This window comes from Hermetia illucens, chromosome 6 (assembly GCF_905115235.1).
Source record: "Hermetia illucens chromosome 6, iHerIll2.2.curated.20191125, whole genome shotgun sequence".
Lineage (NCBI taxonomy): Eukaryota > Metazoa > Arthropoda > Insecta > Diptera > Stratiomyidae > Hermetia > Hermetia illucens.
The window spans coordinates 88,618,626-88,633,747 of NC_051854.1; the positions used below are offsets into that span (position 1 = coordinate 88,618,626).

The 15,122-nt window shown below is 42.4% G+C and overlaps 1 protein-coding gene across 2 annotated transcripts in view; it reads right to left on the bottom strand.

Annotated features, from left to right (window-relative positions):
- Positions 1–10,866, bottom strand: part of LOC119659979 — a 79,929-nt gene extending 69,063 nt beyond the window's left edge. Inside the window, exons 1-2 of one of the 2 annotated variants that reach the window (XR_005250393.1) lie at positions 10,632–10,866; positions 10,315–10,537 (exon numbers count right to left, since the gene is read on the bottom strand). Coding sequence is in view for 1 of the 2 variants with exons in the window: in XM_038068348.1 (XP_037924276.1) it covers positions 10,315–10,563; positions 10,632–10,669 (287 nt within the window). In the remaining variant the exon portion in view is untranslated. Of the gene's footprint in view, positions 1–10,314; positions 10,564–10,631 lie in introns of both variants that reach the window. The other variant, XM_038068348.1, reaches the window with a different exon arrangement.
- Between the last annotated feature and the right edge of the window lie 4,256 nt (positions 10,867–15,122).

Here is a 15,122-nt window from a genome sequence, read left to right on the forward strand (position 1 = left end):
GATGACTTCCATTTTGAGGAATCCGATGAAAGATTAATAAGTTTCGCACCTCTTCGGATATTAGAGGGAATTCAAGCCACAACCAAGTTAGTCAACTCCGGATACCTTCGAATGTAATTTCCGTTGGAAGATTAATTTCCCACATATAAAACAATTTAACTATATCACATATGTATGCATATAAAAACATACTAAACTAAAATAATTAAATGAAATGCTTGCCTATAAAAAAGATAGTTCGCTCTTTTAGAAAATTCAAATCAGATAAGGCGCTTCCTCAACGCTAGTTTTGATCAGATAATTTTCAAGGTTTGGGGCCTTAAAAAAGTGAAAAATTCAATTAGTGCACGCATTAAGTTTTTATAAAATCCCACAAGCCGGCGGCTTTGTTTCCAAGCCATGAAAAGGTTCAATTTCTGACTTCATCTATCATTACCTGAACAATAATTGGGACACTAACAATATAATTGAAGCCATATCAAGCTTTTGCGGGCCGATCTGTCGCGGGTAAAGATTTGGAAAGCTTCACCCATGTTATTACCAAATATCTTGAAGAGTGTTAATTAACGTGCTGGGAGAATTGCACATTTGCATAAACCAAGAAATAGAGTGGAAATCCTATGAAATGCATTCGGAATTTCTCTTACATTTTTGGGTAACTGATTGTAGCACTCAAATGTACATACAATAGACCGCATTCCATTTAGCGCAGATAATGGTGGAAATAATTAAATTTTATGGTCATTACCCACTAAAGATGTAAGAAACGAAATCTTTTTTGGCTTGATAATTGCATTATACGCTTTCTTTTCACTAAATTTTGTGTGGTAGATCGGGAACAATAATTTTCATCAATTACAAGTTACCTCAAATGCATGCATTTTGTATGTAATTTCAAAATAGGAATTGAATTTCGTAATGTACACTATAAAGTATTATTGAGTTCAATGTTACAAAGGCAAAGTAGCAAAGTAGCAGCGATCCCTCTTCACAGTCAATACGACCTCCAGAACTAGCATCGTGTTACCTCTTTTTCCAGAGGCCTCCAGGTGTGAATTGGAAACACCTGCCAACACACTCAAAAGCAAGTCGGGAAAATCCGGATCTTCTGGTGTGAAAGTTTTCTGTTTGGATTATGTGAAGGACCTCAAAAACCTCAAAGCACCATGTGCTTCTGGTGCTTTGGGGTTTCCTTCCCCTCACATCCTTCAGCAGTTCATATGGCACCTCTAGGATCGCAGAACAAAATGTAAGCCAATTCTAATTCGACCTTGGAAGCACCGCAATTATAGTTTTCGAAGTCTCTGGATCCTCCGATGCGCCACACAATTCGGTGAATCATCTAGCCAAAAACAATACAAATAGTGTTTCATCCACTGCGAATATTGGCTCATTCGATGTAGTTCTAAAAGTGCTGCAAACCCTAAAAGTTATCAGCTAGTAAACCGAATTGAGTTTGGGAAGCTTTTCCTTTTTTAAGGTTTTGTTTGCAAAACAAAACCTTATTAAAATCGGTTCAATGTCTGCCTGTCTTTTTTTTTGAGGAGGTGGAAATCTTCAAATGACACTGGTCTGGACACACCAGCGTGCGAGATTTTTACCGACTAAAACCACCCCCAACTCCCTCCCTGCCCCGCGGAACCACCATAAGGTATTACATCACGGGGCGGAGTCAGCTCACTCTAGCTTAATCCCATTTCTTCTATACGCGGCACACGTGAACGCGCTTTTCTCCTTTCCTCTGCCTTTCGCAATTTATCTTGAATAGATGCGATCATGGAGTTAACCGCATCCCAATTCTCTTGATGTGCTACCATTTTCGGCACCAGATTTTCTAGTACCAGCACCTCTCCTAGAGTCTCCTCTAGATTCCTCCTTTCTTCCACAAATCTCGGACAGTGGAAGAATACATGCTCTGAGTCCTCAGGGACTCCATCACAATTTGGACAGTCGGGTGAGGTCTCCAATTTAAACCTGTGAAGGTATTGGAGATATCCTCCATGTCCCGTGAGAAACTGGGTGAGATTATAATTAATCTCACCGTGTCGTCTCTCCAACCATTCCTTGATGATAAGAATGAGCCTGTGAGTCCACCGACCCTTTCCCGAGCGTTCGCACCGCTCTTGCCATCTATTTATGGATCTCTCCCTCTCAGCGTTCTTCGTCTGCAATAAGGGAGAGCTTGGCTTCGCATGGTATATATTCGCCATCTCATCTGCCAAGATGTCCATCGGCATCATTCCAGAGATGACGAATGCTGCATCATCTGAGACAGTCCTGAACGCAGAGCATACCCTCAGAGCTGTCCTCCTGTAGACTGCATTCAGTTTGCTAATATTAACTGACATTCGCCTCGCTCCAAACTGGGGTCGCATACAGCATGACTGAGGTCACCACCCTGGCTATAAGCAACCCAGAGGTATAACGTGGCCCTCCCACGTTTGGCATCATTCTCGCCAGGGCCATACTAGCAGTAGATGATTTATCACAAACATACTGTACGTATTGCTTATAGCTAAGCTTCCTATCTATCACCACCCCCAAGTATTTGATGGTTGGCTTGGAAGTGATGATATGATTCCCGATTCTAACGCAGGCGTAATTTCTCTTCCGGCGCTTAGTGATGATTTTTCCTCCGCAAACCTCCAGGGCTCTGTAGCCAGTATTTGACAGCACTGATTGCCTCGCTTGAATAAAACTCAGCATCTTCGAGATGCTTTGCGACAACAACCAGTGCTATGTCGGCTATGTGGATTCCTCCGGAAGGGGGTGATTAAATACATCGTTGTACATGATGTTCCACAGTAGTGGGCCCAATACAGAGCCCTGCGGTACACCCGCGGAAACAACGTACTCCTGGGGTCCGTCATCGGTGTCATACCAGAGCCTCCTTTCAGTTAAGTAACTGTCGACGATAGCAGCGAGATAGGCGGGAATACCAACCTTCGCTAGGGATTTGCGTACTAGATTCAAATTGGCCGGATTGAATGCATTTTTTACGTCCAGGGTTACTACCACGCAATATTTGCTGGTACTACCCTTTCCGTGGATTGCACATTCGGCCAAGCCAGTAACCAATTTGATGGCATCAATGGTTGATCTGGCTTTTCGGAACCCATGCTGCCGATCTGAGAGGCCGCCTTGGCTCTCAACAACCGGGAGTAATCTATTATAGATTACCAGCTCTAACATTTTCCCCACCGTGTCCAAAAGACATATGGGTCGGTATGAAGATGGTTCACCTGGAGGTTTACCAGGCTTAGGCAGCAGTACCTACTTCTGTCGCTTCCATAGCGCTGGAAATATCCCTTCGGACATGCACGCTTCGAACAACTCAGCGAACATGTCCGGCCTGGATTTCACTGCAAGCTTAAGGCCCTTATTCGGTACTCCGTCCAGGCCCGGCGCTTTATTGTCTCCTACTCTACGGCAGATCTCCAGCAGCTCATCTCTGGTGACTGGCGGGATTGCCGTCACTTTCTGAGGTGGTTGGAATGTGTCGGTGCTCTCCTCTTGCTGGGGGAAAGTCTGTCTGTCTGGCACAGGCACTTTTCTCAGAAATGGCTATATCGATTGACACGAAATTTGGTGAGAAGGTAGGAACTGTGGACCCCCAGACATGCACTGACTGGTATCCTTCTAGGTTGAATTTTTGTGGGGGGTCCCCATACATGTACAAGGGGAGTGTAAAATTTTTTTTCACCGAATGTAGTCATGTGGGATATCAGATGAAAGGTCCCGACCAGTACTCTTTGAGACCGGTCTTAGTTTTGAGATTTATTAAAAAGGCGGGGAGTGGGAGGGGTGGAAAGTGATGATTTCTTTAACGGACCCATTCTCAGAAACAGCCAAACCGAAAAATCTAAAAAAAATCATGAAGCTGCCTCTATATGGTGCCCAGGCCTCAAAATACTCTCCATATCGATGTCTATTCAAATTAAGTTAATAATAGTATATTACCATATTTTTGGGGAAATTGAGTAAAATCCCTCTTAAGTTTATCCCAGAGTTAGTAGTAGTATAAAATATAATATGAAGCATATTATCCCCAAGTTTCATCAAAATCACGCTATTACTAACAAAGTTACAGTAGCTCAACGTTGACTCTCCTCTGTAAATTGACTGCAACTCAATATCAATATCACATTCATATGGGTAGTCAGACATGCTAAATGCAAATACATTACGGGCTACGTACAAAGGGAATAGTTCTACACTTAAATATACTCACAGAAGAAGCAAACAAAACCTTTCATACCTGAAGCGCCCAGCTTCCGGTTTCCCGACTTGTTTCTTTTCCTTTTTCCATTGAGCATGAAATATTCCTTCCTTTAAACACGGCTCGAAGGGTCGGGTCTAGTCTTCACTATAAGTTTCAAAGTGTTGTTAGGGATACCATCCAAACCTGAAGCCTTGCTGTCGCCAATTTTACCACATATTTTCGCCAGTTCCTCCCCAGCAATTAGAGGTACCACATCCCCATTGAATTGGGCCACCGTTTGCGTATGTGACGTTCTCATTACCACCTTGTAAGCCCCACCCCGAAGGATTATGTCGGCATCTTAGCAGAACTGATTGAAGCAGCTCCTCTCGCTTTTTCAAATGACTTTTCTTAGCGGCCTCGCGTTGCTTATGGACCTCCTGCCGATCTACGCAGAAAGAAAATCGAACGAAATTTTCGCTAGCCTACAAATCTCTATTCTTTGAATCACCTTTTTACGGCAAGCGAGGAGTAGTTTAAAAGAGTTTTTGATATCCAAACAGTTCAGTTACTAATTAAGATGGAATAGAATTTCCCTACCTACTTCCTGAGACGACTCGGACAATAGTAGCTCATTCTTCCTTCTTGTTTTAACGGGCTTTTGACCGCTCTTGGTAGAATCATATTTTCCAGAACTTCATTATCAACTACTGTTGGTTCGCCCCCAACAATTAGTTTTACCGCCGGAAATATATTGTCCTAGTGTTGAGGAAATAGTATCAGGACTATTTCGTTCACAATCTTGAGCACATGAGGGTATTTTTCGCTTCACTTCGCAGAGACGTTAAAAGCAATCGTTTTTGACCTGTTGAAAGTCTCCTTGCAGTTCCAAATTTGTTATGAAGAAGGTGTTGTTAGCCTGGGATTCATCGACGTTGACTTCATCATCGGGCCTGCAAACCACCTCTGTCATTTTGCATTCTCCATGTAACACCATTTTAATCTACTGCCAATTTAATCCACCTCTGTGAGAGAATAAGCATCATGATATGGAGATATCGAATGCCTGATGAACTTGATATATTTTAGACCTAGATTTGTAAGCCCAACTTCAGAATGCCCTCGAGTCCTGAGAATTTCTTGCGAGCTGTAGAGATTTTCTCCGTAGTTCATTTAAACACCACAAGTGAGCGACTTATACACATCCGAAATACAGGCACCCGCGATCGATATGGAGTTCCACCAATCGTGGAAAAATTGCGAGCGAGGTCACGTAATTCGCGTTAACGAGAGTTCACCTACCGAGATAGGTTTGAACATTGAAGTGGATAGTAAGCGACCAAAAGACCGAAGCAATTGTGGCTTGTAACACTGGATGGGAATTTGAAAGCCTAGCGGCTGCATCCAGACCAGGCCTTTGGCTGAACAGAATGGCCCAACCGATCGCGACGAGCGGACCTCGCTTCTGAACGGAACACATGCCAAAGAAAAAGAAGAAGATATTTCTTTGCAGGTACTTCACACTTCAATCATCTTTTCAGTATTCGACAAACTTGTGTCAAATTGTCATTAAGCTTCTTTCATTCGAAAGTGAGAATATCATAACTTTGAACCTCCACACACTTGAATGGTGTTTTTCCACTTTGAGTCTACGACAGACTCTCCACAAATGAAATGGAAGAATCCTCGGAAGCTGTTTGATGTTCTAAAGGCATATTGATGTTCGTCTCATTATAGAAGTTAAGCTTTGGTGAAAGTGGTTAGCATTTAGAAGGGGGACCACTTGGAAGTATCTTATTTTCTAGTTTTATGCGTGTTACTCTGTGAAGCCTTATAACAGCAAATCAAGTTCGCAAGGAGTTAGCGTAGTTATTTTCTAAAATGAAACACAATTTCCATCCCTGAGATTGTCCCATTATTTGCAAGTACAGTACAGCTATTGGAATTAATGTTGACCTCACCAAAGTACGCACCTCTTGCAGTTTGGTAGATTTACTACATTCTCAGTATGTATTGAAAAATTTAGAGAAGGCATCTTCGAAATCATGAAGTAACATTCCGCAACCTAGAGTGGCAAAAAGCGTATTTATTGATTAATAGGGAAAATAGTGAAGCTTTTTACAACAATAACAGAAGGGTATATGCTATGGTAAGTTGAAAAATGCCATTCCGGAAGAACTAAAGACTATGAGTTACCTATGCCGGCAAAATTCTGCTGTCATTATAATGAACCAGTCAAAAATTGGAATTAGGTAATCCGTAATTAATATGACATTTTTCTTTCCCTCCTTATATCTGTCAACCAGTTGTATCTATCACAATTAGTCCAAGCTGTAACAATCCAAACTTCTGAATTACACCACGAGCAAACATCCACCTACGTGTACAGCAAATTCCGCCATCTAATTTCAATTAGCTGTCGACCTAATCAACTGATCCATTTGTTGATTGTGAGAAATCTGCAATAATTCTTTAGATTTTTTCTCAGATGACAAAATAAATTAAATAGCAAACGACAAATGGCAATGAGAACAAGAATGACAATGTTCTGAGCTGTGTCAATAATTGTTGAACTCTGTCTAGCGAATCAATTTGAAAGATGAACTGATTTAATTAAGCCAATTCCGAAGAAGTGGTAATTCCGTTTGACAGTTTTAGATTTGTCGAATCAATTAAAATGTTACTGTGGTGGTGACTTCTAGAGAATTGGGACATTTAATTGAGGGTTAATATGTGAGGTGAAACTTTTCGATGTACCAAGATATACCATAACGGACGCTATGCCATGGCTCACGTGAATCACCTAGTGAGTCATAGACGTTTCATTCGATAATAAAATATAGATTCAACTATATACATATACTACATATTTATAATTTGTTCAAGGGGATAACTTTCCTCATCCCCAAGAAACAGGGTGTCTCTTGCCCTTCAAAATGTCGACCAATTACTTGTCTTCCTACCATCTACAAGGTCTTCACTTCAGTTCTGGGCGCGAACTTCTCAAAACATCTTGATGTTCATAAATTGATAGCTGAGGAGCAAAAAGGATGCGCAAAAGGCTCCCGAGGCTGCAAAGAACAGCTTATAATCTATACGGTAGCCGTAAAGCAGGCTGTCCACCAAAAACGAAACATCTCGACAGCCTACATCGATTATAAATCAGCCTTTGACTCCATATCACATTCGTGGTTACTACAAGTGTTACGCTTGTATAAAATCAACCCGAATGTCGTTCTTCTACTGAGAACAGTAATGAAGAATTGGAGCACGAAGCTATCGGTATCTTCGCAAACATCAGGAGAGATACCAATCAGGCGTGGCATTTTCCAAGGCGACTCTCTAAGCCCACTGTGGTTTTGTTTGGCTTTGAATCCGCTATCCCATCTTTTGCATGAAAGCAAATACGGGTTCCAAGTCAAGCATGGCATATTGTCGAAATGTACATTAAGCCATTTAATGTACATTGACGACATCACATTGTATGCCAAAGACGAGAACCAACTTCGCTCCTTGCTGGACATCACCATCCAGTTCAGCAGGGATATCGGCATGCAGTTGGGTTTGGAGAAATGGCGTATAAAAACAATTGTTCGGGGAAAACACACCGACAACGAAGGATACAGCCAAAATAACATCCGAATTGAAGGCATGGATTCGGACGACGTCTACAAATACCTCGGCATATTCCAAGCAACAACACCTGCTGTGGCAATAATCAAATCTAAGTTGCTGGGGGAATTTGAACGGTGTCTGGATCTTGTCCTTAAAACTGAACTGTACGGGAAAAATAAAATCATGGCATTCAACACCTTCGCCATTCCCGTCCTTCTATACACTTTCGGTGTGATACAGTGGAGTAATACTGATTTAGAAACTGTCAATAGACGGGTAAGGGTAGTTCTTGCAAACAACAACATGCATAACAGAGCTGCCGAAAAATTGAGGATTACTATCTCACGTCATCAGGGAGGAAGGGGGGTACTTGATTTAAAAACGTTGCACTACAATCAAGTACATTCTCTTCGTGAGTTTTTCTATGAGAAACAATCCTCTAGCCAAATACATCAGGCTACCGTCATGGCAGATAATAAATTATCTCCTTTGAACTTGAGAAGCAGAGAATGGGATCCCATGTCGAATGTTACTTCAGTCCAACAGAAGATCGACATGTGGAAAGAGAAACCCATTCACGGAGGTCATATCAAAAATTTGTTGTTGTCAGGCATTGACATCGAAGCCTCCAACAAATGGTTGACAAATGGTGTACTTTTCTATGAGACCGAAGCATTCCTAACTTCAGTTCAGGATGCTTCGCTCCCAACAAAAAATTATAAACGGTACATTCTTCACGACTCCTCAATCACCAACTCCAGTTGTAGGTTATGCAACTGTGAAGAGGAGACCATCCAGCACATAACATCTGCGTGCAGGATGTTGAGCGGTACCGAGTCCACCAATCGTCATAACTCCGTCTGCAAGATTCTCCATCAAAACCTTGCGTTGAAGTATAACTTAGTGGCAACCTACCATCCTTACTATAAGTATACTCCGCAGAGAATCTTGGAAAATGATCGGGTCAAACTACTGTGGGATCACACTATTGCCACCGACCACAGTGTTAATCATAACAGACCCGATCTAGTTCTGCTTCTGAAGGAAGAACGAGCGTGCTTTATAATCGATGTAGCCGTACCGTTGGACCGGAACACTGTTGAAAAACAGCACGAAAAAATCCGGAACTACGGCCCCTTGGCAGACGATATGAAGCAAACTTGGAGACTAAAAAAGATCGAAGTAGTCCCAGTAGTAATTTCAGCGACGGGATTAGTCCCGCAGAACTTACATAAAGCGCTGAAAACGCTCGATCTTAGGGCTGGACTATACATGGAGATGCAAAAAGCGGGTATCCTTGCAACCTGTGCTATAGTCCGAAAAGTCCTGTCCAGTGACAATCTGACCTAATGGGTTTCAGTCTTGATCCGCACTGTCTTCAATATAAGATCCATGTCTCTGTAGTGTAGAACCTCCGCGTCATTGGCTGAAGTGTTTGCGACAATCGGGATGTAGTAATACATTTTCGCATGGTCGCACACACTTTGCGTTAAAACGCATCATCGCTGTGATGCGGGCCTTTGGATGTTGCCTTCAGCCCATCCTTAGGTTGGTCGCCCCTCGGTCCGGTTGGGCGGGAAGAGGGTCCGTGGGCTTTTTGAACTATAATTTGTTCATATAAAGAACATTATAAAATAAAAATGTATATTGAAAACGGACAGGAAAGATTTTTTTGAAAAATCGGAAGCCCAAGTAAGGATCCAGACAATATTGCCGGGTCAACAACCCGGTTGCTTCGACTATAAGGTATACTCAGATCGATTGAAGACATGGATGATGGATGACTAAGTCCAGAATGCTAAAAGATAGTTGTACACCATCCATAGAAGACCACCATCAAATATTGGATATTTTTGGGGCGAATTCAGGAACTGTTGAACGCAATGAGGCCGACCTACTTAAATATACATTCAGCGGAAATTAGTCTAAAGCTAGGGCAGGCTCTACACTAGTAAAAGTTGCCCTGCAAGCCCTATATTATGGTCCCAATGTAATTTTCATAAAATCGCCTGCAATGCATGCATCCTTCTCCCCTAAATCCTTATCGAATCGCACAATCTTACAACAATTAGATTCAGAATTTCCAGCCTATATCCCTGGCATTCTCGCCCAACTTTTAGCAATCGGACCTTTCGAAACTCCGATGCCACTACTGAGGGAGTAATGAATGTAGGACAGAACTGTCAGAGGTCATCAATCAATTGACTGGCAAATAAACGGTCCATGAGTTTTCTCGTTTATTTTGGATTGGAGGCTTGGTAGATTTCAACTTCAAACCTCAAAACGATAAGAAGCAAGACACGGTACAAAATGGAAGTTAAGCGTTTTTGGCCGCAAAGTGGGCTTACAGTTTTTAAAAGGAGCCCAGGTGTATTCAGGTGCAGAGGAAGATCGAAGTATCGATAGTATCATATTTCCGAGTTATCAGAATCTTGGCTTATGCTGGAGTTTAGGTACTATTAGTGCGAATTGCGAAACAATTAGGCTCGGTACAATACCTGGTATGAAACCATAAGTCATCTTCGTCCGTGGAGCAGAAAAGTGGGAATTTCCAGCCCAAAGTCAAGTAGATGTTATGTTTATAGTTCTTCCTTCTCCTCCCCATTCGACGCTTGGTTGAACGCTGGATCAGCGTCCACTTCAAGGCCGAACGACATCCAGATTTTGCTTGTGCCTTGGCCCGAAAAGCTAGAGAGGCTGTGGATGTAGAAAAGGACAAAACTGAAAAGGAAAGAGGGAATGGGTAGCTGATAAGGACCATCGAAGATTTCACGCTGAAAATTGAGAAGTTACTAGAGAGAAACACACAACCCACCAAAAAATTGCAGGCCTTCTTGACAATATGTTCAACATTGGGGGATCGAAACACCCAGGGGAGTCCCAGATCTTTGTTAGCAGTGATGTGTTGGGTTGCGGCGGTGATGCAGGATGCTGTGACGCTGATGTAGGAAATTTCAGTTTATCTCGTATATAAAAGGAAATTTAAAAAGGCACAAAAAATTATAAAAGAGCAGAAAGTGACATTTCACAAAAAAAATAACAATATTGAATTTGACAAAAACAATAAAAGTTTGACAAATAATATCGGTGAATAGTATCAATTTACCCCTTAGTGGGGTATAGCACGTCAACGACACCTACGCGCCGTCGTTCGCGGTTACCTGAAGTACGCTTCATGATTTCCTGAGACTCATGCACTCCTTCTCTACTGTTTTGCGCCAAATGCCTTTAAAACAAACCACGTGTCGGTCACTGCATGGCGTAGCTAGCAATGCAATTGTCACCCCTCCTTAATGTGTGACCTATCCACTGCTACTTTTTCTCCCGATAACAGTGCGTACGAGTGCCGGCCTGTGTGCCGACCAAGGTTTTCGTTTGATATAGTATCAGACCAGCGTATTCCGATGTTACGAAACAGACAGGTATTGACGAAAGGTTGGAGCCTTTGAATAACAGCGGAGGTAATTTTCATATGCTACTCCCACATAACAGCACAAAAAGAACACTATTAAAGAAAACCCTCAAATTCATCTTTAGACAGGGCAGCGAAAGCGGATCTAGTGCTGTTAACGTGTCGGGCCGTCGGCAGAATCCATGCTTCTTCTTCTTCTTTTTCTTCAGCCTTTTTCCCGTTCACAAGTGGGGTCGGCTCGTCGTGATAGGTTTCGCCATTTGACTTTATCGAATACCTAATCTTTGTGCAATTTTGAGGCTTTTAAATCGCCATCCGGCGTGCCAAGCCACCGTTGTTTCGGCCTGCTTTTTGGTCGTTTACCATCGACTTCGATGTTTACACCAATCTTGCCAAGTGAATTCTCGTTAGCACGAATTACATGACCATACCATCGAAGACGCCTCTCTCGCAACTTTTTCACGATCGGTGCAACCCCATAACGATCGCGGATATCCTCATTTCGGATGTGATCAAAACGTGTGACGCCACTAGTCCAATATAACATCTTCGTCTCCATTACCGTAAGGCGCCGTTCATTGTCTTTTATAATTGGCCAACACTCAGAACCATAGAGAGTGACAGGACATTGCGGTAAATTTTAGATTTAAGACATTCGTTGATACGTCGGTCACAAAGAAGACCAGCTGTGAAACCCCACTTCATCCAGGTTGCGTTAATGCGTGAAGCAACTTCATAACGTAGTTCTCCATTGACTGATAGCATTGACCCTAGGTATTTAAATTGCTCAGTTCTGGGCAGATCACTGCCGCTGACGGTGATTGTGCCTGGTTTATGGGAATCGGTCTTCAAAAATTCAGTTTTGTTTAGGTTCAATCTGAGACCGTGTTGCATGAGTTGATCATTCCATTTTTGGACAAGTTGCTCGAGATTATTTTTGCTATCTGATGCTAGGAAAACATCATCTGCATAAAGCAGTGTGTAGGGCGCAGGACGTTAGATGTCCCGTGTAACGGTGTCCATAACAAGAACAAAAAGGAGTGGTGAGAGGGCGCTTCCTTGATGAACACCCATAGAGACACGAAGCGGTTTTGATACACCCGCCATACTTCGAACTTTACTTTTCGGATCGTGGTAGAGCAATTGAACACAGCGCACGAGTTCTTCTGGCAATAAGTGTTGTCGTAACTCATACCAGATGAGTTCGTGTGGTATACGGTCAAACGTTTTCTCCAGATCCAGAAATGCAATGTAAAGAGGACGATGCTTCTCACGGTGTTTCTCCATGATTTACCGCGCAGCGTGTATTGCATCAGTAATTCCGCAGTTTTTGACAAATCCGGCTTTATTGACGGTTATTTCAACGATTTCGCAAATACGGTTGTGAAGAATGCGTTTAAAAATCTTCATGGTATGAGAAAGTAATCGGATCGGACGGTAATTCGAACATTCTTCTGGACTACCTCTCTTTTTCCATATTTGAACTGTGGTACTTTCTTGCCAGTCAGATGGTGTTCTTCCTTCTTTCCAAATCGATATACTTTCGGCCAATGTCCATGACCCGGTGAGTGAGAAAACAGATGTCATCAGCGTAGTCGAGGTGTGTGAGGAGAGTTATCGTCATCCATTGAATTCCTCCATGTCCTCCGGACAAAGCAGCATGAAGAATGTCAACGATAGCAAGAAGAAATATTATTGGTGACAGGTGGACTCCACTTTGCACCACAAAATCCGCCGAAATTTTGCTTCTGTGCAAAACGTAACATTTTTCGCAATTATACGTCGCTCTGATAAAAGAGCACTCCAGATACACTCTCTGTTCACGCTATTTAAATGAAAATCGAAACTCCGTGCACTGTTTCAAAATGATTCATAGGGTGTTGATGCGGTTAATGCAGAATGATCCTGGGAGGAAACCAGCCTGTTCTTCGTCGATCAAGTCTTCAAGATGTTCTTTGATGCGTTCCAGAATTATTTCAGTTGTTATCTTTGCAACGCCAGGGAGCAGGCAGATACTCTTCAAATTTTCACGGATTCCCTTCTTTGGGTCTGGGGTCTGGGATTACCAAGATTTCTATACGAGTGAAAGTAGCAGATCTGCAGTAATTGCAGGTGCAGCGATAAATAACTCTGCGGGAAGACCGTGAAGCTCAGCGGTTTTAGTCCGTTTGAGTGCATGAATCGCCGGAATGACTTCTCTTCTACTTGCAGAAACAATCCGTATTCACGTGTTACGGTGACTAGCCACTTCATCCACAAGAAGACGAACTTCACCGGATGTGATACGATTAAAAACCGGGGTGAAGTATTCTTTCCAACTCTCCAGTTGTTCGTATCGTGGATGAGAAGTCGACCGTTAAGATCCTTAACAGGACCATCGAAAAATTTGCGACGTGATGCAAAATCATTGCATTCAGCGGCATCTTCCGCTTTCCTGACCAGAACAATAGAAAATTCTCTCTTGTCCCGGCGCATCCTATGCTAAATTTCTAGTGATTTCGCTCAATATCAGATTTTCAATGCGTGACGACCCATTATCGCTCGCAGTGTTCAGTACAGCCTTAAACCCCTTCCGTTTATCGATCCACTTCCAAGATTCCCCACTCAGCCAGATCTTATGACGCCCCGTCGGGACATGATCGACGACCCTTGTAGCACCCAAGAAAAGAGCATTTTTAATGGCCGCCCAATGCTCATTGATATTCTCAGGCGGGTTACTCAATATAGCTGCCGCTCGATCAGCAAGATAGCGCTCCCATTTTCGAGTGACAGCTGCACCATACTAGCGGTCGATGTTGAACTTGGGGTCGCAGCTCTCCAACCGTATGAGAAGTGGTGAATGAGTCATCACGTGATGAGAAGATGATGACAAACGACCTTTCTTCCAAGAAGGATGCCGAAACACATGTTAACGACAACACAGCAACGTTTATCTGCTGTGTGCTTGTGTATCTTATGTTGTAAGTCATCACGTGATGAGAGGATGATCACAAACGACCCTTCTTCCAAGAAGGTTGTGTATTTTCCATACTAATAATAAAATAATTAGGATCATGGGTCATAGGGAAATGTGTTATGTATTTTTCCCTATCTACTCATTAGACATAGATAATCCTATTTAAGAGATTAGAATGTAAGAAACAAGTCAGTTGTTTGAGTACCTCCAGTCTGTATAGTCTGGCCTTCTGCAACGTGTGATAAATAAACGTTACCAAATAGCAAAGTCTATCATTAACGTTAACTAATGCAAGACGCAAGCGAACATAAGCGACCATTAGACAACTCCTAAATATACCACTGATCGCGAAGTGATCGATCTGATAGTTCGTACAGCATCGGTCTGTTGAAACTCAGCTGACTTTATGGCAGGCTCTGTGCTCGAACAATGTGCCACCAATAACTAAGCGATGGAAGTTACAGAAATTCCATCACCATCCCAATGTCACTTTTGGGAAGCCCCTTAACTACGTTTAATTGTTCGTAGAAAGCAAATTAGGAGCCCCCAGATACCTGATGCGTATCACTTTAGAATTTCTTCAAAAGAGACTACGATCCGGCCGATAGATCTAAACCAACAGACAGTTAGACAGTTGTTTTAGGAAAAACCTTAAAAAATAATATCCCAGCCACAATAGTTAAGGAGGGTCTAAACCCACAATGCACAAGTTCATTCAATCACCAATCTTTCGTTTACACACTTTTCCTTGGAAAGTAGAACGAAACCACCTTGGTCTAAATTGAAAGCATCTAATATTATATCTTTAATAAACAACCATTTCTTTAGTTATGCTTGTCGTACGTTATTACCCCGAAATGGGTTATTTGGCCAACTTTTATTTTCCATATCATTGCAATTACGAAGAATGGCCACATCTTAAGGAAGTGAAATGAATT